The sequence below is a fragment of the Rhinopithecus bieti genome, unplaced genomic scaffold (genome assembly GCF_001698545.2).
Source record: "Rhinopithecus bieti isolate Rb0 unplaced genomic scaffold, ASM169854v2 scaffold_35859, whole genome shotgun sequence".
Taxonomy (NCBI): domain Eukaryota; kingdom Metazoa; phylum Chordata; class Mammalia; order Primates; family Cercopithecidae; genus Rhinopithecus; species Rhinopithecus bieti.
This window is the reverse complement of record NW_016814962.1, coordinates 138,939-163,635: the sequence shown is the minus strand read 5'-3', so window position 1 is coordinate 163,635 and position 24,697 is coordinate 138,939. Positions and strand designations below refer to the sequence as shown.

At 55.7% G+C, this 24,697-nt stretch overlaps 1 protein-coding gene across 3 annotated transcripts; it reads right to left on the bottom strand.

Moving 5' to 3' along the window:
• Window positions 1-13,564: 13,564 nt before the first annotated feature.
• Window positions 13,565-24,600, bottom strand: CLBA1 (clathrin binding box of aftiphilin containing 1). Of its 3 annotated transcripts, XR_001881598.1 has the most exons (6): window positions 23,532-24,600; window positions 21,560-21,705; window positions 19,085-19,214; window positions 17,892-18,008; window positions 17,263-17,441; window positions 14,422-14,504 (listed from the first exon to the last, which is right to left on the bottom strand). XR_001881598.1 is itself a non-coding variant. In XM_017852835.1 (5 exons), the coding sequence occupies exons 1-5, from the start codon at window positions 23,949-23,951 to the stop codon at window positions 14,343-14,345; spliced, it is 975 nt and encodes a 324-aa protein (XP_017708324.1). In that variant the 5' UTR covers window positions 23,952-24,600; the 3' UTR covers window positions 13,565-14,342. The 3 variants fall into 3 exon arrangements, 2 of the variants coding, with proteins under 2 accessions (XP_017708324.1, XP_017708325.1); XM_017852835.1 differs by lacking the exon at window positions 17,263-17,441 and having other exon boundaries at window positions 13,565-14,504; XM_017852836.1 differs by lacking the exon at window positions 17,263-17,441 and having other exon boundaries at window positions 14,421-14,504; window positions 17,813-18,008.
• Window positions 24,601-24,697: the final 97 nt, after the last annotated feature.

The window sequence follows — 24,697 nt, the reverse complement described above, 5'->3', positions numbered from 1 at the left end:
ATTTCTCTACAGGTTTAGTCTGTGTGTGGCGCGTTTTTTTTTTTGGACATGGAGTCACCGCTTTGTTGTCCAGGCTGGAGTGCGGTGGCGCGATCTTAGCTCACTGCAACCTCTGCCTCCTGGGTTCAAGCGATTCTCCTACGTCAGCCTCCCGAGTAGCTGGTATTACAGGCGCCCACCACTATGCCCAACTAATTTTTTGTATTTTTAGTAGAGATGGGGTTTCACCATGTTGACCAGGATGGTCTCAAACTCCTGACCTCGTGATTTGCCCGCCTCAGCCTCCCAAAGTGCTGCGATTACAGGCATGAGCCACCGCGCCGGGCCTTTTTGGTTTTTTGACGGAGTTTCACTCTTGTTGCCCAGGCTGGAGTGCGATGGCGTGATCTTGGCTCGCTGCAACCTCTGCCTCCCAGGTTCAAGCGATTTTCCTGCCTCAGCCTTCCGAGTAGCTAGGATTACAGGCATGTGCCACCACACCCGGCTAATTTTTGTATTTTTAGTAGAGATGGGGTTTTTGCCATGTTGATGAGGCTGGTCTCAAACTCCTGACGTCAGGTGATCCATCTGCCTCAGCCTCCCAAAGTGCTGGGAATATAGGCGTGAGCCACCGTACCTGGCCGTGTATGTGGTATTTTTAAGTATGTAGCTACAAATTGACTTTAATTGGGAACACATTTTCCAAGTGTTTAATAATTTTGTTTACAAAATGTTTATTCAGAAACAGAAATACAAATTGCAGTGACCTAAAATTTTGGCACTGTTCTCTGTAGTCTGCTTCTGACTGAACTGAGGGGAGAGGGCATTTTAGTTGATGGGTTCACGGGGGCGTTTCCTGACACATGGTGGGTGCCCCTCCTGTGCAGTGCACCTTGCACACAGCTTCAGAGCCCCTTCCGCCTCAGAAGTTCAGTTTCTAAGGTTAAAAAGTAATGCACATTTATTTGAAGACGTGGAACAGTGTGAAGATAGCAGATTCCTCCCAGGGAACCGATCTTCCTTTCAGGGGTGACAGCGTGCCTTGGAGAACCCTGCCTGCTCTGCCCACAGATTCCTGCGCAGGATTTCCTCAGGGTAGGGGGGTCTCTGCAGGGCTGAGCCCAGCCGTCTGGGCCTGGATCCCTGCTGGGCCACAGCCAGGCCAGGCGCCTTCTCCCAGGTTCACTCCTTAGTGAAGTGGGCACTTCAGTGATGGAAGCAGGACTCAGCAGCAAACTGCAGAACAAGTGTCGACATTGGGCTCACCCTATGGAGTCCGCGTTGCCGGATGAGCAGGCTGGCGGAGCCGCCGGAAAGACCTGGCTGGGATGGGTGGGTGTCTGAGCTGCAAACACTTGATGTGCTGTGTTGGTGTCTACCTAAAGACCCGAGAGTGGTGGGATCACGTCCCTCATCATAAACTATCACAGTTGGTTTCTGGGTTGCTAGAAGTTTCCATCTGCAACCAGCGAGCCACGTCCTTAACTGGGATTTGACTGACCTGAGCCAAGCTTTCCATGTGGCAGTGCTGTGTGTGCTGGGTTGCTGCATTTACTCACAGGAAGGCCGCTGTTCCTTCCCATACCCTGTGTGGAGATGGCTGTGTCCTCAATGCCCGCTCAGGGTTTGTAGTGGAGCCAAGCAGGGAGGGGAGTTGTGTGGATGCCTGAGGGTTCGAGAGTAACCTCCATTTCTCGGTGGTGAGCCTTTGCAGTATTCTCAGGACTGGCAGTCGCCTGTCTGGGAAGATGTGACTGCCAAGTGCAGCCCTCAGCTGAGGTGTCACAGATGTTGCGTGGTCGCTCCGGCAGGCCTGCTGCAGCTGGACACAGTTTTAAGCCCCTGGGGCTGCTTGCTGCCCCATGCAGGTGTACCCTTCATCAGCCCATCCCTCACTCCGCCCTGCCCCTGGGAGATAAGATCTTGCTTCTCAGATCTGTACCCCTTGCCTCTCACAGTGGGCCTGAATGAACCTCTGCACTGTGCAGGGGAGGCCAGCAGGGGCTGGGGGGGCCTTGCAGAGGAGGCTGGGAGCAGCTCCGTGGATTGTTCCTGAAGCTGTCAGAACCAGCTGAATGAACTGGAGGTGCAGGTGAAGGCCTACTTCTTGGGTAACAGTTTGGTCAATGCCAGAACAAGACGCTTGGAAAACCTACAGAGAGCTGGAATGGAAGGTCCAGGAAAGGCCCTAAAAATGACATGCTCTGAGCAGCCTGTTGGCCACGGCCACTGTGCAGTGGTTCCCGTCGGCTTCTGGACACCAGGCTCGGGCTCACTGCCTGGCCCGGCCCTGCCACCTTTGGGACCTTCAGGGGCCCTTCAGCACCCTCGTCTTTCTGTGAAAAAGCCCCAGATGTACAAGCTGTGCCCAAATGCCCCGGTTGGCCTGAGGCCCTGTAACCTTGCTGCCCCCACACTCCTGCAGACCATCAGACTGGGGAGTAGTCACTGATCCGCTTGAAGGTTAGCAAGTTGCATGGCGGGGAGCAGGTGGGTGTCCACAGGCACCTGTTGGGTGGACGCCCAGAGTGGAGTTGAAAACTCCACCTCAGATTCAAAACAAAGCAACCTGGGCGGGGCTGTTACAAACACACAGTCTCTGCCTGATGAAAGCTCCTCTGTCCTGCACTCATACATGTGCCTCCCTGCAAGTGCCTCTGTCGCAAGCTGCAGAGAAATCTGGCATGCCAGGGGAACCTGCCCACCAGGCTGCCCGGTGATCCTCTTCCTGGAATTGAGGCACAGCACAGCCAGGCCCACGGGCTGCATCTGGTTGACAGGACTTTCATTAGAGGTGGTTTCATTTCCCACTGGGGTCAGTGAAGGGGCATTCCAGGACCCTACAAAGAGCTGGGCAGGCCTGGGGACAAAGGGCACTGTGGTGCTGGGCCCCAGGAGGGGCTGCCCCACCATTGACCCCACCAGTGATGAAGCCGGGCAGCCTGCAGGGCGAGAGCCAGGGGGGTGCTTGCTGCCCACAAGCTGAAGATCTGGTCCCAGGAAGCTCTCCCAGGGGCTCTGCCATCTTCACCCTGTTCTTCCTGTCTAGGCTGGTGGCCTAGCCTGTGGCAGCTGTGCTGGACCCAAGCACCCAGCAGGACCAGCTACCCACTGAGGGGCAGGAGAACAAGAAGGGGCACTGCCCAGCTCCGAGAGCTCAGTCGGGGCGGTGCCTCTGCCTCCCGACCCTGACCAGAGGCCGGAGCGTGTCCCAATGACTGGCTGTACCGAGTCGGTCCAAGCCCAGACCCATAGTGAGACACAGGCGGAAAGGTGCTCCCTCCATCCTGGCTGCCTGCTGTGGGGACTGTCTGGGTGGTGTAGGAGGGTGTGCACGTGTGTGTGCAACTACATGTATGTGCATGTGCACCTGGACGGGTGTTGGGGGTGAGGGCCAGGGAAGTGATCAGATCCCAGCCCGTTCGAGGATCCTGGTTTGTGATCCCGTCCCTGTGACCATGGGGCCACCACTCCTGCAGAGCTGCTCAGCTGTGGTCACACTGCGTGCGGCTGCCAGGAGCCTGGGCCATGCATTTTCCTCCTCGCCCATGGGCCTGGCCAGCCTGGTGCTGAGGGTCACTGGGGACTGGGAGGGTCCCCAGTAGGCCACAACCCCGCCACTGCTCCAAACACTTGGCTCATGGTTCCCCATGCTCGCGATCTGGATGCAAGTGGAGAGCCAGGCAAAGCTCCCAGCCAGCGGTGGAGGTGCTGTCCCGAAGCCGGCAGGCTTGCCTGGAACAATTCAAACGCCCAGAGCCGGGAAGCAGGACACTGAGCCCCGGGCCTGCCACCTGGGCTAACCAGATACTAGCATTGTTCATCTTTTTTTTTCTTTGAGACAGAGTCTCTTACTCTGTCGTCTAGGCTGGAGTGCAGTAGCACAATCCTGGCTCACTGTAACCTCTACCTCCTAGGTTCAAGCAATTCTCCTGCCTCAGCCTCCAAAGTAGCTTGGGTTACAGGTGCCCGCCACCACGCCCGGTTAATTTTTTATTTTCAGTAGAGACAGGATTTCGCCATGTTGGCCAGGCTGGTCTAAACTCCTGACCTCAAGTGATCCGCCAACCTCAGCCTCCCAAAGTGCTGGAATTAGAGGCATGAGCCACTGCACCCGGTCTTTTTTTTTTTGTTTTTAGTTTCTGAAAGAATTTTAAAGCAAATCCCAGATGTTGAGACATTTTGACCCTAAAAACACGTTAAAGTTTTGTCCTTTTTTTTTGAGACAGAGTTTCCCTCCGTCACCCAGGCTGGAGTGCAGTGGCACGATCTCAGCTCCGTGCAACCTCTGCCTCCCAGGTTCAAGCAATTCTCCTGCCTCAGCCTCCTGAGTAGCTGGGACTACAGGCATGTGCCACCATGCCCAGCTAATTTTTGTATTTTTAGTAGAGATGGGGTTTCACCGTGTTAGCCAGGATGGTCTCGATCTCCTGACCTCGTGATCTGCCCACTCAGCCACCCAAAGTGTTGGGATTACAGGCGTGAGCCACCGCGCCCGGCCCCTTTCATTTCCTTTTTAACTTTTTAAAATTGAGGTATGGCCGGGCGCGGGGGCTCACACCTGTAATCCCAGCACTTTGGGAGACCGAGGTGGGTGGATCACGAGGTCAGGATATCAAGACCAGCGTGGCCAAGATGGTGAAACCCCGTCTCTACTAAAAATACAAAAATTAGGCTGGGCGCGGTGGCCCAAGCCTGTAATCCCAGCACTTTGGGAGGCCGAGATGGACGGATCACGAGGTCAAGAGATCGAGACCATCCTGGCTAACATGGTGAAACCCTGTCTCTACTAAAAAATACAAAAAAAAAAAACTAGCCGGGAGAGGTGGCGGGCGCCTGTAGTCCCAGCTACTCCGGAGGCTGAGGCAGGAGAATGGTGTGAACCCGGGAGGCGGAGCTTGTAGTGAGCTGAGATCCGGCCACTGCACTCCAGCCTGGGCGACAGAGCGAGACTCCGTATCAAAAAAAAAAAAAAAAAAAAAAATTAGCCAGGCGTGATGGCAGGTCCCAGCTACTTGGGAAGCTGAAGCAGATAATTGCTTGAACCCGGGAGGCAGAGGCTGCAGTGAGTCAAGATCGTGCCACTGCACTCTAGCCTGGGCAACAAAGTGAAACTCCATCTCAAAAAAAAAAATAATAATAATAATTAATTTTTAGGCCGGGCGTGGCAGCTCATGCCTGTAATCCCAGCACTTTGGGAGGCGAAGGCAGGAGGATCACGAGGTCAGGAGTTCGAGACCAGCCTGGCCAAGATGGTGAAACCCCCCCATCTCTACTAAAAATACAAAAATTAGCCAGGCGTGGTGGCCTATAGTCACAGCTACTCGGGAGGCTGAGGCAGGAGGATCACTTGAACCTGGGAGGCGAAGGTTGTAGTGAGCCGAGATCGCACCACTGTACTCCAGCCTGGGTGACAGAGTGAGACTCTGTCTCAAAATAAATAAATAAATAAATGTTTAAATTGACAAAAATTGTATATGTTTATCATATACATGTTTTGAAATATGTGTACATTGTGAAACAGCTAAATAGAACTAATGTGCACCACCACACATGTCACTTTTTGGAGTGAGAATACTTAAATCTACTCTCTTAGTGGATTTATTTATTTTTTTTTTTTTGGAGACGGAGTCTTGCTCTGCCGCCCAGGCTGGAGTGCAGTGGCGCAATCTCTGCTCACTGCAACCTCTGACTCCCAGGTTCAAGCAATTCTCCTGCCTCACCCTCCTGAGTAGCTGTGACTACAGGCACATACCACCATGCCCAGCCAATTTTTGTATTTTTAGTAGAGATGGGGTTTCACCATGTTGGCCAGGATGGTCTTGATCTATTGACCTCGTGATCTGCCTGCCTCAGCCTCCCAAAGTGCTAGGATAACAGGCATGAGCCATCACATCAGGGCCCCCGGCCTTTATTTTATCTTTGTGTAAAGATGAGGTATCACTTTGTTGCCCAGGCTGGTTTCAGACTGCTGGACTCACGTGTTCCTCTTGCCTGGGCCTCCCAAAGTGCTGGGATTACAGGCGTGAGCCACCACACCTGGCAAGTTTGACTTTTTAGGTTCCACGTATGAGTGAGATCATGTGGGATTTGTCTTTCTGTACCCAACTTACTTCACTTAGCATAAATGGCTTCGGGTTCATCTATATAGTTGCAAATGACAGGATTTCATTTTTTTTTTTTTTTTTTTTGCAGCTGAATAGTATCCCATTGTGCATATGTACCACATTTTCTTTATCCTAGGTGTTGTTGGACAGCTAGGTTGATTCCATGGCTTGGCTTGACTAGTGTTGCAATAAACATGGGGGTGCGGGTATCTCTTCAACATACTCATTTCCTTTCCTTTGGATAAATAGCCCGTAGTGGGACTGCTGGATGATATGGTAGTTCTATTTTTTTTTATTTTTTTTTATTTTTTATTTTTTGAGACGGAGTCTCGCTCTGTCGCCCAGGCTGGAGTGCAGTGGCCGGATCTCAGCTCACTGCAAGCTCCGCCTCCCGGGTTCACGCCATTCTCCTGCCTCAGCCTCCCGAGTAGCTGGGACTACAGGCGCCCGCCAACTCGCCTGGCTAGTTTTCTTTTTTGTATTTTTTAGTAGAGACGGGGTTTCACCGTGTTAGCCAGGATGGTCTCGATCTCCTGACCTCGCGATCCACCCGTCTCGGCCTCCCAAAGTGCTGGGATTACAGGATTGAGCCACCGCGCCTGGCCGGTAGTTCTATTTTTAACTTTTCTAGGCATCTCCATACTGTTTTCCATAATGGCGGTACTACTTTACACTCCCACCAACGGTGCGCAAGCATTCCCGTTTCTCTACACCATCACTGACATTTCGTCTGTTTAGAATAGCCATCCTAACAGGTGTGAGGGGATATCTTATTGCAGTCTTGATTTATATTTCCCTGATGATTACTGATATGGAGCATTGGTTTCATATAGCTGTTGGCCATTTGTGTGTGTGTGTGTGTGTGTGTGTGTGTGTATATTTTTGGAAAATGTCTGCTCGGCTGGGCACGGTGGCTCACGCCTGTAATCCCAGCACTTTGGGAGGCTGAGGCAGTGAGTCACCTGAGGTCAGGAGTTCGAGACCAGCCTGGCCAACATGGTGAAAACCCATCTCTACTAAAAATACAAAAATTAGCCGGGCGTGGTGGTGGGTGCCTCTAGCCCCAGGTACTTGGGAGGCTGAGGCAGGACAATCGCTTACACTCAGGAGGCAGAGTTTGCAGCGAGCTAACGTCGTGCCACTGTACCCCAGCCTGGCTGACAGAGCAAGACTCCATCTCCAAAAAAAAAAAAAAAAAGAAAAGAAAAATGTCTGTTCAGGTCCTTTTCCTTTTTCTATTTTTTCAATCAGGTTATCTGGGTTTTCTTTCTGTTAAGTTGAGTTCCTTATGTATTTTGGATATTAACCCCTTATCAGATATACGGTTTCCAAGTATTCTCTCCGATTTCCGAGGCTGTCTCCGGGCTGCGTTGGGCAGAGGCGGCTGCTTGTCCTCGCTGTGTGCTATCGCAGGTTATCTCTGCCTTCGGTTCGTTTGAATCAGGAGTCACGTGAGAGTCGCACATCACATGCTCTTTCGTCTTCACTTACGACCATCCCTTTTTCCTAGTGTTCTGCCATTTTCCATTGTGTTGATTTTGGCTTTCAGTTTTATTTCCTTCTTTCTGCTTACTTTTGGTTTAATTTGCTCTTTTTCTTGCACCTTAACATGAAATCTTAGGTGGTTTTGTACTTTTTTATTTTCTAATATAAGCATTTAAAGCTATAAATTTCCTTCTAAGCACTGCTTTCACTCAGATTTTCATCAGTGCACTTTCATTGTTCAGTTTCAATTACTGTCTTAAGTTTCCAGTGACCTCTGTGGACCCACTGGTTATCTGGACATGTGTTGTTCTCGTGACCTCCTGCTGTGTAGCCACCATCACTAGCTTCACAGCATGCAGCACCTACCATCTGCTACTGCCATGATCTCATGCCAGGGCTTGGCTGGGCTCAGCCGGGTGGTGCTTGCTGGGATCTGTCAAGCCATTGCTGTCAGGCAGCGGCTGCGGCTGGGTGCACCCCGCCCTGAAGGCTTCCTCCCTCCCAGGGCTGGCATGCTGGCCGGAAGGCTCCAGCAGCTGGGTCCTTGAGCATCTATCAGCATCTCTGGGGTCGCTCCAGACATTTCTCCAGCATAGAGGCTTCAGGGTGGCCAGGTGTTTTGCATGATGGCCAAAGTCTCTGAAGGCCATGTCCCTGGCCTCTGATGTGGCTGACGGCTCAGCATCTGATCTGCTTGGAGAGAGCTCCACGTCCACTAGAAAGAACGAGGGCTTTGCAGTGTCACTCAGGCCAGGTGATGGTCACGTTCCTTCAGGGCCTCTAGGAATCAAAGGCCAGGATAGATTTACACATTCAAGAAATTTTGGGAAATACTTATGAAGGACAAAAGGGCTAGAAAGCAGGAGCAGGCAGAGGAAAGCTGCCAGCCTCGATGCAAGCCTGGCATCTGTGGGAGGAAGGGCATCTGCCACAGCCATGGGCCCAGGGCAGAGTGCCCATCTGAGGCTGAGGTGGGCAGAAATGGCTGGCTCTACACCACTCTATACTCAACACGGACTGGGGACAGCTGGGAGGGGGCAGCAGCTGGCTGGGAGAGGGGGCTTCCCTCTTGGGTCAGGTACTCTATCAGTATTATTTGGCACAGGAGCCCAACATGGCACGATGGACCCCAGCATGCCCCATGTTTGCACTGGCTCTGCTCCTGAGCACCCACTCCAGTAGGGTGCTCCTGGGGGCACCTGTCCTCCTGCCAGCTGTCCCTGCAGACCAGCTCCAGCTCAGCTCCTTTGCCTAGGCCTGTTCCTGTGCAGCCACACTCGCTGGAAAGGCCTGCATCTCAGCCTGGGAGGGCAGGGGGCCTCAGTCAGGCCTTAATTCCTCACTGTACTTCACCCCCAACCCAGAGAAGCTGCTTTCCCGTACCTGCTACTTCAGGGCCTATGAAGTAAGTCTTTATTGAAAAACAAAGAGCCAGGCAGAGGGGGCTCGAGCTCAAGGAGTTCAAAAAGGCCAAGGCAGGAGGGCGGCTCGAGCTCAGGAGTTCAAGGCCAAGGCAGGAGGGCGGCTCGAGCTCAGGAGTTCAAGGCCAAGGCAGGAGGGCGGCCGAGCCTCAGGAGTTCAAAGGCCAAGGCAGGAGCCGCTCGAGCTCAGGAGTTCCAAAGGCAAGGCAGGAGGGCGGCTCCGGCTCAGGAGTTCAAAGTCAAGGCAGGAGGACGGCTCGATCTCAGGAGTTCCAAAGGCCAAGGCAGAGACGCTAGAGTGCAGGAGTTCAAAAGGTCAAGGCAGGAGGACGGCTCGAGCTCAGGAGTTCAAAGGCCAAGGCAGGAGGGCAGGCTCGAGCTCAGGAATTCAAAGGTCAAGGCGGAGGGCGGCTCGAGCTCAGGAGTTCAAAGGCCAAGGCAGGAGGCGGCTCGAGCTTCAGGAGTTCCCAAAGGCCAAGGCAGAGGCGCCCGAGCTCAGAGGAGGTTCCAAGGCCAAGGCAGGAGGGCGGCTCGAGCTCAGGAGTTCAAAGGGTCGAGGCAGGAGGACGGCTCGAGCTCAGGAGTTCAAAGGCCGAGGCAGGAGGACGGCCTCGAGCTCAGGAGTTCAAAGGTCAAGGCAGGAGGAACGGCTCGAGCTCAGGAGTTCAAAGGTCAAAGGCAGGAGGGCGGCTTCGAGCTCAGGAGTTTCAAAGGCCCAAGGCATGAGGGCGGCTCGAGCTCAGGAGTTCAAAGGCAAGGCAGTGAGGGCGGCTCGAGCTCAGGAGTTCAAAGGCCAAGGCCAGGAGGGCCGGCTCGAGCTCAGGAGTTCAAAGGCCAAGGCAGAGGACGCCGAGCTCAGGAGTTCAAAGGGCAGGCAGGAGGGCGGCTCGACTCAGGAGTTCAAAGGCCAAGGCAGGAGGACGCTCGAGCTCAGGAGTTCAAAGGCCAAGGCAGGAGGATGGGCTCGAGCTCAAGGAGTTCAAGGCCAAGGCAGGAGGGACGGCTCGAGCTCAGGAGTTTCAAAGGTCAAGGCAGGAGGGCGGCTCGAGCTCAGGAGTTCAAGGCCAAGGCAGGAGGACGGCTTTGAGCTCAGGAGTTCAAAGGTCAAGGCAGGAGGACGGCTCGAGCTCAAGGAGTTCAAAGGCCAAGGAGGAGGGCGGCTCCGAGCTCAGGAGTTCAAAGGTCAAGGCAGGAGGATGGCTCGAGCCTCAGGAGTTCAAAGGCCAAGGCAAGGAGGGCGGCTCCGAGCCAGGAGTTCAAAGGCCAAGGCAGGAGGGCAGGCTTCGAGCTCCAGGAGTTCAAGGCCAAGGCGGAGAGGACGGCTCGAGCTCAGGAGTTCAAAGGCCAAGGCAGGAGGGCGGCTCGAGCTCAGGAGTTCAAAGGCCAAGGCAGGAGGGCGGCTCGAGCTCAGGAGTTCAAAGGCCAAGGCAGGAGGGCGGCTCGAGCTCAGGAGTTCAAAACCAGCCTGGGCAACATGGCAAGACCCTGTCTCTAATCAAAACCAAACCAAACCAGACCAAGACCCTTTTAGTAGTTAACCAACTTTTACTAGTTAATTTTTTTTATTCTTTTTTTTTTTTTAAGAGAGGGAGTCTTACTCTGTTGCCCAGGCTGGAGTGCAGTGGTGTGATCACAGCTCACTGCAGTCTCCAACTCCTGGGCTCAAGCAATCCTCCCACCTCAGCCTCCTGAGTAGCTGGACTACAGGTGAGCGCCACCACACCAGGCTAATTTTTTTTTACTTTTTGTAGAGATGAGGGGGTCTCACTATATTGCCCAGCCTGGTCTCAAACTCCTGGCCTCAAGTGATCCTTCCACCTCGGCCTCTCAAAGTGCTGGGATTACAGGTGTGAACCACACACCAGGCCTAGTAATTCTTTATAGTTTTTCTTCTTCAGATAACTGGTGTAGTTTGTGTATCCTGGCTGATAATGCCTTCATTTTTAAAGAATATATATATATATATATTTTGAGATGGAGTCTCGCTCTGTTGCCCAGGCTGGAGTGCAATGGCATGATCTCGGCTCACTGCAACCTACCCCTCCCAGGTTCAAGTGACTCTTGTCTCAGCCTCCTGAGTAGCTTGTATTACAGGCATGCGCCACCACGCCAGGCTAATTTTTGTACTTTTAGTAGGGACACGGTTTCTCCATGTTGGCCAGGCTGGTCTCAAACTCCTGACCTCAGGTGACTCACCTGTCTCAGCCTCCCAAAGTGCTGGGATTACAGGTGTGAGTCCCTGTGACCGGCCTAAAGAGTATTTCAATGTACGTGAACTTCTAGTTTGACCTTCCTTTTCCCTTCAGCACTGCAGATGTGGGTCCGTGGCCTTCTGGTGGGAAGTGAGCCACTGTTCTTATCATTGCTTCTCTATACGCATCTCCTGTTTCCACCCTAGCTGCCTTTAAGGCCTGTAGTATGTGTTCAGGTGTGGTTTTCTCCACATTACCTCCTTGCAGTTACGGAGATTCTTGGATCTGTGGACCTGATTTCTGAAATTCATGAATTTCAGAAAGTTCTTAGCGATTCAGTCTTGGAATATTTCTTCTTTCTTCTCTCCTGCTCCTGCTCTGGGACTCCAGTTCCACCCGGTCCGGCCGTCTGACTCTGGGACTTCGGTTCCACCCGGTCCGGCCGTCTGACTCTGGGACTCCGGTTCCACCCGGGTCGGCCGTCTGACTCTGGGACTCCGGTTCCACCCGGGTCGGCCGTCTGACTCTGGCCCGCAGATCTCGGACCCTCTGTCATTTCCCTCCCCTCTCCCTGGGTTTGGATCTCTCTAGTGACCAATCTTCATGTTAACTGATCCATTCCTCTGTGGTGTCCAGTCTGCTGTTAAACCCATCTAAAGAGGATTCATTTATATACTATGTTTTCATTTCTAGCATCTTCATTTTGTTCTTTTCTGAAGTGTCCCTGTTTCTGCTGAACGTCTATCACTTCGTGAATGTCACCTGCTATTTCCACAGGCCCTCCCCACCTCCCCAGAGTTCCTTCAAAGCCCTTGACTTCAGTTTTACCACTGGGGCTGTCTCTGCTTCTGCTGCTCACTGTGGCTCACGTTTCCTTGCCTTTTCACGTGTCTTGTAATGTCTTATTGTAGGCTAGACAGTTCACATCAAAGAACAATAGAGGCTGAAGCAAACAACGTTTATTTCCAGCGAGGGGCACGTGCCTTCCGCTGTGAGGCTGCCAGAATGGGGACGGAGCTGTCCTTTCCTGTAGTTGAGCTGGTTCTGGACTTCTCTGCAGCTGTAGTTAGGCCTTCAGATGCCCTGAGGGTAAATCAGGGTGCGGCTTCGGTGGGGTCTGAGCTCTGAGCACAGTGATTGCGGACATCAGCCTGTGTGTCGCAGCCAAGGCACCGGCTTTGGGGCCTGCATGATTTCTCTGTTCTTCAGCCGGACTGCCGTCCTTTTGGCCACTGGGGGCTTCCTTTGCTCTCCATTCCAGCCCCTTGCCTGGTGCCCGGGGTGTCCTGCAGCCCTGCTGCCTCTTCCTCAGCCTTTGGGGGCTTGCCTCCGGCCCACTCTCCCAGCTCCCCTGCTGGGCCTCCAGACTTTGGGAACAAAAATCCCAGCATGTCTGTGAGAGGGGCGTTCTCGGGGAAGTGTCTGTCAGCTCCCTGCCCCCACTCCCAGCTTTTGGCACTTTCTTCCTGAGCGCTCAGTGTGGACCTGAGTGGGGCCGGGGAGCTTTGAACCTGTCTGTTGCAGGGTCCTCCAGACCCTGGGGGCTTGGCAGCTGCATAGTGGGTGAGCGGTTTGCATGCATGTTGCCTGGTCCCTCCTTACCTGACTCTGTGAGGGTCCTCCTCCTCTCACTCGCCTCTGCGGACGAGAGCAGCAGGGCCTCTCTTCTCTACCGGGCACCACAGAAGTCAGGTTTGGAACCTGTTGCTTCTGAGGTTCCTGTAAGGCCACAGGGAGGTCAGGAGAAAGGCTTGGCCTTCTGAGGTCTGTGGGTCACTAACATCCAGCCAGGTGAGGAGCAAGGGCCACCACGGGTGACACCGTGATGCCGTGGCACAGTCTGAACCCGAATCTTGGAATGGAAGGAGCAGGATGGAATATTTTGGCTTGTTAAAGTCTAACTTTTAAAGGTTAGGAAACCAGGGCATCTCCTGGAGGGGCTTTATAAAGGGGCCCAAAAGACAGTGCCTTTGAAGGAAGCTGCGTGTTAGAAAAAGTCTAAATTCCCAGTTTCACCTGGCTGAAAATGAAAAATAAAAACAGCTTTCCAAAACATGTGATATCCAAAAACAAACAAAACGGAATGATCCTCATCACAGACCTAAAGCCACGTGCAGCATGGTGCTGGCTGTGCAGCTGGGTGGCTGAGGCCATGCTGTGTACAGGGACATCCACCTCCTCCTCCCTTATGATGGAAACTCCTGCCCATCACTGCACACATCCCACTGATAACCACGGCAACATGGAGGCTGCGGTCCCCCGTGTGGCCTTGGCTGGAACAGAGATAGCCAGGGTGGCTGCTTGCTTAGACTTCAGGCCTCCCCTGGGGACAGGATTTCAGGTATCAGTCCCCCCAGCTGATGAAGCAGTGAGAACAGGCTTATCTAAGCGGTTTTATTTAATAAAATTTTACAAAAGTCAGGGCTGACTTCTTGGCTCTGCCATTCGAAGAGCACAGTTTTCCTTAGCAGATAATTAGGGGAAGCCATGGGCCCACCAGAAGCTCTCGCAGGCCAGTGGTGCGACTTCCTGTCCACAACCATGAGGGAGAAAGGCCTGTCCTTGAGGCTGCTGGGCAGAGGCCCGGGCAGAGGCCCGGGCAGTGAGTGAGGGCACCTGCGAGGCTTTGAGGAAACTGCACACCTGCACACCCTCATGGTGCCCCGACCACATGGCAGCCAGGGCCAGGGCAGAGTGTGACAGCCAGAGGGTTTCTGAGCACTCTCAACAGCTGTCTCTCTGGTGACATTTCAGCGCCTTCCCCTTTTCCTCTGAACTCATGGATTTGACAAGTTATTCCCCCTAGCCTAAGCAGCCCAGAAGCCATGCCCAGGGTCCATCCCTGGGTACCCCCCGCCAGGTGCCAGAAGCATTCACATGGGCCAGGGGGCCCATGGGTGCCACCTGGACCCCGACAGCCTGCCATGGCACCCAGAAACCTCTGTTTCCCCACAAGGACTGGCTCTGCCAAGGACACATCCTCCATCTCCTGGTCAGACCTGAGATGAGCCCAGAGCACAGGACAGGTCCCGTTGGAGAGATCCCAGGAATGGGCCTGGGATCTGGAAAACAGCTCCACAGACAGTTCTGGTTTCCACATCAACCCAACCAGGAAGAAAATGAAAAATTCCTCATGAAGGTACAAAGTACTCCTGATGTTAGCAAATGTCGCTATTAAAGAGTGTCAGTTTGAGCGTGCGCGGCGTGAACATCTTTTTCCTTGGCACAGTGATGTGCTGGCCACCTCCGCATGAGGGCATCTTCGGGAAGCGGCTGCATGTCCTCAGCCTCCCCTGTCTGCTGCCAGGCGGCCCCGAGAGCTGAGATGAGAGGACAGCAGTCAGGCACGCGCACCCCCGGCAATGAGAAGCGCTCGCTTGGGCGTTTGCCCCTGGCCACCCCGGCCTCTCGGCCCCTAGTGTTCTCTCCTTGGTCCCTGGCCACCCCGGCCTCTCGGCCCCTAGTGTTCTCTCCTTGGTCCCTGGCCACCCCGGCCTCTCGGCCCCTAGTGTTCTCTCCTTGGTCCCTGGCCACCCCGGCCTCTCGGCCCCTAGTGTTCTCTCCTTGGTCCCTGGCCACCCCGGCCTCTCGGCCCCTAGTGTTCTCTCCTTGGTCCCTGGCCACCCCGGCCTCTCGGCCCCTAGTGTTCTCTCCTTGGTCCCTGGCCACCCCGGCCTCTCGGCCCCTAGTGTTCTCTCCTTGGTCCCTGGCCACCCCGGCCTCTCGGCCCCTAGTGTTCTCTCCTTGGTCCCTGGCCACCCCGGCCTCTCGGCCCCTAGTGTTCTCTCCTTGGTCCCTGGCCACCCCGGCCTCTCGGCCCCTAGTGTTCTCTCCTTGGTCCCTGGCCACCCCGGCCTCTCGGCCCCTAGTGTTCTCTCCTTGGTCCCTGGCCACCCCGGCCTCTCGGCCCCTAGTGTTCTCTCCTTGGTCCCTGGCCACCCCGGCCTCTCGGCCCCTAGTGTTCTCTCCTTGGTCCCTGGCCACCCCGGCCTCTCGGCCCCTAGTGTTCTCTCCTTGGTCCCTGGCCACCCCGGCCTCTCGGCCCCTAGTGTTCTCTCCTTGGTCCCTGGCCACCCCGGCCTCTCGGCCCCTAGTGTTCTCTCCTTGGTCCCTGGCCACCCCGGCCTCTCGGCCCCTAGTGTTCTCTCCTTGGTCCCTGGCCACCCCGGCCTCTCGGCCCCTAGTGTTCTCTCCTTGGTCCCTGGCCACCCCGGCCTCTCGGCCCCTAGTGTTCTCTCCTTGGTCCCTGGCCACCCCGGCCTCTCGGCCCCTAGTGTTCTCTCCTTGGTCCCTGGCCACCCCGGCCTCTCGGCCCCTAGTGTTCTCTCCTTGGTCCCTGGCCACCCGGCCTCTCGGCCCCTAGTGTTCTCTCCTTGGTCCCTGGCCACCCGGCCTCTCGGCCCCTAGTGTTCTCTCCTTGGTCCCTGGCCACCCGGCCTCTCGGCCCCTAGTGTTCTCTCCTTGGTCCCTGGCCACCCGGCCTCTCGGCCCCTAGTGTTCTCTCCTTGGTCCCTGGCCACCCGGCCTCTCGGCCCCTAGTGTTCTCTCCTTGGTCCCTGGCCACCCGGCCTCTCGGCCCCTAGTGTTCTCTCCTTGGTCCCTGGCCACCCGGCCTCTCGGCCCCTAGTGTTCTCTCCTTGGTCCCTGGCCACCCGGCCTCTCGGCCCCTAGTGTTCTCTCCTTGGTCCCTGGCCACCCGGCCTCTCGGCCCCTAGTGTTCTCTCCTTGGTCCCTGGCCACCCGGCCTCTCGGCCCCTAGTGTTCTCTCCTTGGTCCCTGGCCACCCGGCCTCTCGGCCCCTAGTGTTCTCTCCTTGGTCCCTGGCCACCCGGCCTCTCGGCCCCTAGTGTTCTCTCCTTGGTCCCTGGCCACCCGGCCTCTCGGCCCCTAGTGTTCTCTCCTTGGTCCCTGGCCACCCGGCCTCTCGGCCCCTAGTGTTCTCTCCTTGGTCCCTGGCCACCCGGCCTCTCGGCCCCTAGTGTTCTCTCCTTGGTCCCTGGCCACCCGGCCTCTCGGCCCCTAGTGTTCTCTCCTTGGTCCCTGGCCACCCGGCCTCTCGGCCCCTAGTGTTCTCTCCTTGGTCCCTGGCCACCCGGCCTCTCGGCCCCTAGTGTTCTCTCCTTGGTCCCTGGCCACCCGGCCTCTCGGCCCCTAGTGTTCTCTCCTTGGTCCCTGGCCACCCGGCCTCTCGGCCCCTAGTGTTCTCTCCTTGGTCCCTGGCCACCCGGCCTCTCGGCCCCTAGTGTTCTCTCCTTGGTCCCTGGCCACCCGGCCTCTCGGCCCCTAGTGTTCTCTCCTTGGTTCTCCTCTTAGGGACCTTCTCATCATGAGGTGTCACCAGAGGCGCACAGGGAAAACATGCTGGGGCTCCTCATGATTGAGTCCATGGCTCTGGCCTGCAGCCAGCCCCGACGACAGCAGTGGGCCCACATCTTAGGAGGGGTCTCTGGCCCTTGTGCTCCGTGTCTGGCACTCCTTGGTGGAGGCTGCCACTACCCTCCACACTCAGAGCCCTGCAGTGGCCACTCTTGGACTACACCACAGACTTCCCCCAAACAGCTGTGGCTGGACGTCTGCCCCAGTATGGGCTGTTGTGAACAACACAGCCACAAACATTTCTTTACGGCCTGCTGCTCTAGGACAACCCTCCTGTGCTGCGGTGTTTTTCAAAAAGATGGACAGCCTGTGAAGACGGCCGATGAGGGCCCTCTTCTGTCGCACCATGACACCTGTCACCTGTATGCTGACCACCCAGGGCACCCCCACGTCAGCTGGGGGCAGTGCCACATTCATGCCAATTCTTGCCCAGAAGCTGACCCTGGCTGCCTCCTCTGCTATGCAACCTTCCTGCTGTCCCAGCTCAGGCTCAGGTCCTTGTCACCTTGTACCAGGCCACAGGGCAGTACTTTACCCCTGCGCCTCCCTGCATGTCACTCTTCATGCAGATGGCTGCCCGTGTGTCCTCCCACCATCTCCTGGGTGTACACAATGAGCCCCGACTGTTCCAGGGTCCTGGGTCTCCAGGATGAGAGGAAACCAGGTGAGCTAGGCCTGGCCATCTCACCCCTCCTGCAATACCTGGTCTGAGAGTGGGCTCCAGACTCCAGCCCAGAAAAGCTTTTCTTCTCCCTGATAAAAGAGAGCTGCAGGAAGAAGTCCCCTTCTCTCCTCATCCTCTCTTCTGCCTTGAGCTGTGATGATGTGATGAAGTGACTCTGCGGCAAGACCGCAGCTCATGAGAAAGCTGTGGGCAGACCCTGTGTAAGGTAAGCGGCCTGTGACTGAGGCCGCCAGTCAGCTCAGTCCATGACAGCTGCCCAGGCGGAGTCACATCCCCTGGCCCAACAGTCACAGCCTGGTCCTGCCTCATCCTTCCAGCCTCGTCATCCACACCTGGCGTCTCAGCTTCCCTGCAGCTCCTTCTCTGCCTGGCTTCTCCTGCCAGTTCTCCTGTGTGACCCACCCATATCCTGGGTTCTCTAGCCTAAGAGTCTTTCTGGATGATATTTATATTCCTTGGCACCCTGCAGTGGTGTTAACAATTTGCCTGTCTGCCCTAAATAGTAGAAATGTTTGTTTTCTGTTAAGTCCACACGACTCAACGGAATAAAACAAGCAACTGACTCACATCAGAGAAAGCAGAGGGCTCCGCATGTGTGGACACCACCGGCGCGGTTCCCCGAGGCCTCTCGTTGGTGACCACTCACCTTGGTCTGGATCAGGGCTTTACAATGCTGGAGACGGAAGCTGCTGACAGTGAGGAGGCCTTCAGGCTGTCTGAGGTCACAATCTTCCATGATGGGGCCCTGGCCTCCAGAAAGGTTCTAAGGAGACAGACCCCATCAGCCAGCCAGTACAGGCACCATTTTGTCTCCTGTTTTCTTTTCCCCGGAGCCCTTCTACTAATTTCATTCTAAAACTGCAAAGTTCTCTCAGGCCCCTCTGCAGGTCAGGTCACCCGTTTCCCCTAGCCCTGCCACTCGCTGCCCCATCCCCGGCTCACAGGCCTCGCTTCCCTTCGGGACCTCAGCGCCCCTCAGCTGCTCAGCGGGAATAACGCCTTCACGGCCACTTTCAGACACACCCTCCACGCTGCTGCCACTCGGAGCTGGCCCACCTCTGAGCCTTCTATTCAGGCTCCCATTTCCTAGCCTCCTGGTTCTCTGTTTTCCTCCCAATGATACAGTCAGGGCTGATCTCACTGGGAACCTCTCTGTTCCTTTCTGCCCTTCACTTCCTTCCTGGCCAGCCCATTGTGGCCCACAGGCCAACAGGGCAACCATTTTCATGCCCCTGTCCTCAACCAGGGCCAATCTGCCTGTCTGGCTGGCCCTTTCTGAGTTTTCCATGTTTGAAAATTTCCATAATATTTAAGAATGAAGAAAGATCCTTGAAATCTAGATTGCTGAAGGGCGGCCCTCCCTGTGACTGGTGTTTTCTGTGACAGCCCAGGAGCTTGAGCACATGCATGGCAGTCTGCAGTCTGTGCGTGGCAGTGGTGCGTGTGGTGGTGTGTGCGCACAGCAGCAGTGGCGTGCGTGTGGTGTGTGCGCACGGCAGCAGTGGCGGGTGCATGGGGTGTGCACACGGCAGTGTGTGGTGGCGTGTGTGCGGCAGTGTGTGTGCACTGATGCACATCTCTTGTGTGCGTTGTCAGGTGCGGGCTCAGGCCTTTCCAGAGCCTTTCCCTACCTCCTGCTCTAGGCTTTGCTGGCTCCTGCCTCAAGCATTCGGGATTCATCCAATGGCCTTGACACGTTTATGGGGCCACCTAGTGGCTTTAACCCACCTGACCCCACACTTCTGCCTACCCCCACCCCTTGGGCGTGGCCAAGGACCACTGGCTACAGTGAAGTTCAGCCACAGTCCCAGGAGCCCTGTGTCAACCCAAACCACCTACCTTCTGCGCAGCATCTATTCCAAGAACAAGAAAGAAGTTCTCCTGGCAACGGGACTCGCTCCAGAGGCATTGAGAAGTAGACGTGGTATGTTTGCTCTGAAGGGCTCTCCAGAGTTTTCTGGATTCATTACTGGAAAACAGATGCAACTGTTAAAAGGTGACCTTGAAAGCCTTCTGAGGAGATCACTGAAGCACTGCCCAAGGCACACAACGGGGCGCCTGCCCTTTACCCCCAAGCCGAGACTCACGAGAGTTCTGTTAAGAACTCTAAAAGCAGCATTCCCGGGCCGGGCGCGGTGGCTCATGCCTGTAATCCCAGCACTTTGGGATGCCGAGGCGGGCGGATCACGAGGTCAGGAGTTCAAGATCTGCCTGGCCAACATAGTGAAACCCCGTCTCTACTAAAAATACAAATACGGGCACCTGTAATCTCAGCTACTGGGGAGGCTGAGGCAGGAGAATCGCTTGAACCCGGGAGGCGGAGGTTGCAGGGAGTGGAGATTGCACCACTGCACTCCAGCCTGGGCAACAGAGTGAGACTCCATCTCAAAAACAAATAAAAATAATAATAATAACAACAATGCTCCCTGCAGGAGCCCTGGCCTGCCTCGTTTATTTGTCCATTTACACTTTTATGCAAACAACGCGTGCCATCCTGCAGTACCCCAACCCACCTCCCGCGCCCCTCTACGCCTCACAGCACCTGGCCTGGAGTAGCTTACTCACTGCCACTACTGACTGTCTCCTCCAAGGAGTGGAAGCTCCATGAGGCTAGGTATTTTGCTGGTTTTGTTCACTCAAGTGCCTAGAACTGTGCCGAGTACAAAATAGATGCTCACGAACCAAGAGTACCAATGCATGCTTAGGAGAACAAATGAACAAACCAACGGTGAATGTCTACTCTGTGCCACGCCACTGCTATGTACTGTGAGGGACTGAGAAGGTCTGCTGTAGGAAGTTCATGCTCTAGCAGAGAAGGGCACATGAGTACAAGGCCAGGTGTGGCAGCTCGCTCTGGGAGACCGGGGATGGCAAATCACTTGAGCTCAGGAGTTCGAGACAAGCCTGAGCAACATAGCAAAACCTTGTCTCTATAAAAAATACAAAAATTAGCTGGGCGTGGTGTCGGGTGCCTGGAGACCCAGTCAGGAGACTGAGGGAGGAGGACTGCTTGAGCCTAGGAGGCGGAGGTTGCAGTGAGCTGAGATTGCGCCACTGCACTCCAGATAACTACAGAATAAGAGCAGATGTGCTAAACGCCAAACCATTTCCAAAAAATACCCCAGTGTTTCAGAACACACAAACCATGCTCTACTCCACCCCCAAAGTACCATCCAGCCTTCTGTTCCACGAGTGTCCAGCCCTGCCAAGTCCTGACACCCAGGACTCCCCATGCCTCTGGGTCTGAGAGTCGTGCGGCTGGGGACAGAGATGTCAATACTGCCGGCACAGAGCCCACCCCACCGTGGGCTTGCTGGGACCGCATTCTTGGCAGCTTTTCCCCAGGGCCATGCTTTGCAGAAGCACCACATACAGAGGGCATACTGGCCATCTAGGCAACGCTGGTTGTGGCCTTCTGGGCTCCAGGCCTCTGTCCTCAAGCCCCTGTGGAGGGTACCCTGGGGCAGGTGCTGGGTTGGACCCCAGTAGAGGCCACAGTGGGCCAGGGCTGGAGCCCAGAATGGTCTGTCTGCAGAGCTCTCTGAAAGTCCAGGCCTGCTCCGAGACACACAAATCAGCAGGCTGACCTGGCTCTCCCCTGGCTGCTCGGAGACCCACCCCACAGACCACACCGAGGGGCACAGAAGCTAGCTCTCCCCAACCTTCACTTCCCTCCTCCGTCTCAGGCCTTGGGCCAACTTACCTCGAGCTTCTCAACCACTGCTGCCTAATCCACTAGAGCACCGTTTGTCTTTCAATGCTCAGTTGAAAGCGTGTCCCTGGAAAATGGCCATCTGCGAGCGACTGCGGGTGCACTTTCCCCTGGAAGCCCACAGCCCTGCAAGCAGCACTGGGAACACCCCTGGGGCTGGGCCTGGGGCTGACAATGGGGCTCCAGAGTGTGCAGTGTTTTCTCGAACTCTGTGGCTGAGGACCACGATGCAGCCAGGGTCCACTCAGCCAAGTCCCCCAGAAAGCCCCTGTGCCCACTGCTCAGGCCCACCAGCCACTCGCACTGAGTGCGAGCCCCCCACCCACCCCACCAGCACTGCACTGAGAGCCAAGGGGAGCTGGGCTCGGGTCCAACTGCTCCAGGTGAGCTGGTGGGGGAGGGGGATGAACAGGGCTCCGAGCGGAAGGCCAGAGCTGGAGCAATCGTGCTGCCTGCTTCTCATAGGACCCCACGACCACAGACAGCAAGGACTTCGGCAGAGATGCTACTCTCTATAAAGGCAAAAACAAAGCCTCACACACCTACTTTTATCCAACAAAAGTACAAATGCAGTTGCTGTAAGAAATATTTAAGTTCATTACCACAATTTATGTACACATTCAAGGCCAGGTTTTTCTTCACTGCTTATTTCTAGGAAATGGTCTATGGTGGAAACGTCTTCAGCTGCCTGCTGGACTGCTACTTCTTGAAAAGCACACTTTAAAATGTTCTCACAGCTGAGAATGGACTGAAAGAACAAAAGCATACCAAAGTTGGGAGAAAGACACACATACGTGACCTTATTCCAAAGAAATAATTGTGATGGAAATGAAATTGGTAATTGATCATATCATTAGTGTTACTATCACTTGACATACTCATTCCTAACAATCACCATGTTGGCAACATCACACAAAACCAGAGGACTCATGGGAAAGGTGGGGTTAGGGCAAAACATTCAAACTTCGTCAGTGACACATGAAAAAAGATGGCCACCCAATGTTCTGTTTTCCATGTTTGGTTAAGAAATTATATATGTGGGCCGGGTGCGGTGGCTCACGCCTGTAATCCCAGCACTTTGGGAGGCCGAGGCGGGCGGATCACAAGGTCAGGAGATCGAGACCACGGTGAAACCCCGTCTCTACTAAAAATACAAAAAAAAAGTTAGCCAGGCGCCGTGGCGGACGCCTGTAGTCCCAGCTACTCAGGAGGCTGAGGCAGGAGAAGATGGGTGTGGAACCAGGGAGGCGGGTTGCAGTGAGCCGAGATAGCCGGCCCAATGCACTCCAGCACTGGTGGACAGCGAGACTCGGTCTCAAAAAAAAAAAAATTTTGAGGACGGTAAGTCTTCGCTCTGTCACCAGGCTGGGGAGATGCAGTGGGCCGCGATCCAGTCACTGCAAGCTCGGCCTCCCGTGTTTACGCTTTCCTGACCTCGGGCCTCCCGAGTAGCGGGACTACAGGGCCCGAACCGCCACCCTCGCCAGGCTGGTTTTTGCTATTTTTTTTAGAGTAGTGACGGCCCTCAGGTTTCCCATGTTACCAGGATGGCTCGTCGATCTCCTGAGCCTCGCTGATCCGGGGCCCGTCTCGGCCTCAAATGTAGCCTGGGATTACAGGCTTGAGCCACCGCGCTGGCCAAAAAAAGAAATTATACTATGATACATACTACAATAAGCACAGCACTTTACCTTGGAAAAGATGAAGGCTCACAGGCTGAGTTAGTGTGAAGGGGTGGGAGGAGGGCGGTCTGAACCAGGAGAGGTCCTAACACCAGGTGTTGACAGGTGTGCTACGTCGGGGTGCTGAGCGCTGTGTGAGGGTGTGCGTGTGAGTCTCATGTATTCCAACGGGCCCCAGCTCAGCTGGGGGCAGTTTTTTGCATTCACCTACTCTTTCTTGTGAAATTTCAACTATGCTCAAATTGTTCCCTAATACATCAATCATGCTGGAAAACAAATCCTGTATTCAAAACAAACATTACAGCAGACCTTACTCTATTGAGAGTGGATCTCAGCAGGATTCCAGGGAAACTGCTTTAGAAAACAAACAGTCCAGCCCTGAGAACCTAAATATCTTTATTTCCTTCCTCACTGGTTTTATTTCTTATCTCTCGTGATGGTGTTTGGGATGAACCATTTGGGAAGAGGTGGCAGAGAAAGAGGAACAATGGAAGGAAGAAGACAGGAAAAAGAGAAGGACTCAGTCTGCTCTGAAAGAGCAGGGGCAGGGGCTGAGGGCTGGGACCCTGGCTCCTGGACAGGTCGGACTGGGCATCACCCAATTCATTACAAGAAAGTTGAAATGGTCAGAGAGAGTGACCCAGCTCAGGTGGCCCCCACCTGGCCTTGGTGTGACCCATTTCTGCAGCCTCCTCTGCCAACTCATTCCTTCCCTGGCCTCAGGATGGGACAGCCAACCACATGGCCAGGGACGAAGGCCAGGAGAGCAGCAGACCCTCCGAGGCTCTCAGCCCCCTCCCTGGCCAGCATGCCACAACATTCGAGGGCTGCAGGCCTCTTGGTGTGTACACATATCCCACTCAATATAGTGACCACAGCACGGCAGAAGTACCTCAGAAGGTGAGACGGCAGCAGTTCCTGTCACCCAAGGTCCGCCCTGGCACGGTTGGTGAGAACTGCACTCCTTTGGGGCAGAAGTGGTTCTTGGTGGCTGGGGTTCTGTGGGTCTCTCCAGGAGTTCAAGGGACTGTGAGAATTGTCCAGACTTGGCTGAAGATTCCCGAAAGCCTTCAAACTCCCCCCAAGTGCTGCTGTGTTCCCCAGGGTCAGGATATCGGGTAACGCAGGTGGAACCGCCCTCACCGGGCAGGGAGATGATGGCTTTCCCATCGGACAGGAGGTCGGGGCAGGTCCGTATCCATTCCAAACTGTCATCACTTAGCCTCTCAGGTGCCACTCGGAGGGAAGCGCTGGCTGCTTCCTCCCGGAGGTCACTCAAAGGCTCTCCCCGCAGCTCCTGCCGGCCTTGCATCTTGGAGCCGCCAGGCCAGCAGGGGCCCGATGGGCAGCTGCTCAGGAGACATGCACGCTGCAGTGCTGGCCGCCCGGGACTGCCCAACCTTCCCCTGCCCTGGAGAGGGCCTGGGGACGCTGCAGGAGTGCCCCGGGCTGCCCAGTGGCTGACGGTGGAAAGTGCCCACGTGCTGCTGTGCAACTGACACAAACCACAGGCACTGCCCGGTCGCGCGGGAGTCCTGGCTTCCTCCTACGCGTGCGAGGGCGGAGTCTGACACAGGGGCGTGTACCGGACCCACGGCAGGTGTGAGAGGGGCCGCCCAAAGCGGGGCTCCTGCTCTGGAAGGACCAGCGAGGGGGCCTGGGAGGTCCACGCTGGCCAGAGGGAGTGGGTGCGGCGCCCCAGGGCCTCCCGAGAGTCCCTCTCGCACGCGGCCCGCAGGGCAGCCCTGGACCGCCTGAGCCTGGACAGGGTCCCAGGTGGCCGGCTAAGCGCCTGGCCCACGGCTCCCGAGAGTCCCCGCGTGTCCTGGGTCCCGGCCCGGGCCCCGCACCCACCTTCGTCGCCGCCTCGGCAGGGCCGCGCGGGGCCAGGCCGAGAGAAACCTGCAAACAGCAGTCCCCTCCTGCCTGCGCCGCCCCGTTGCCTGGCAACGGCATGCGCCAGCTCCGCTTCCGGCGTCCGCCGACGTGGCGTCAGCACGCATCGGGGCGTGGCCAGCGCCGGCCCCCGCCCTCCAGGCCTCGTGTCCCACACCCCCC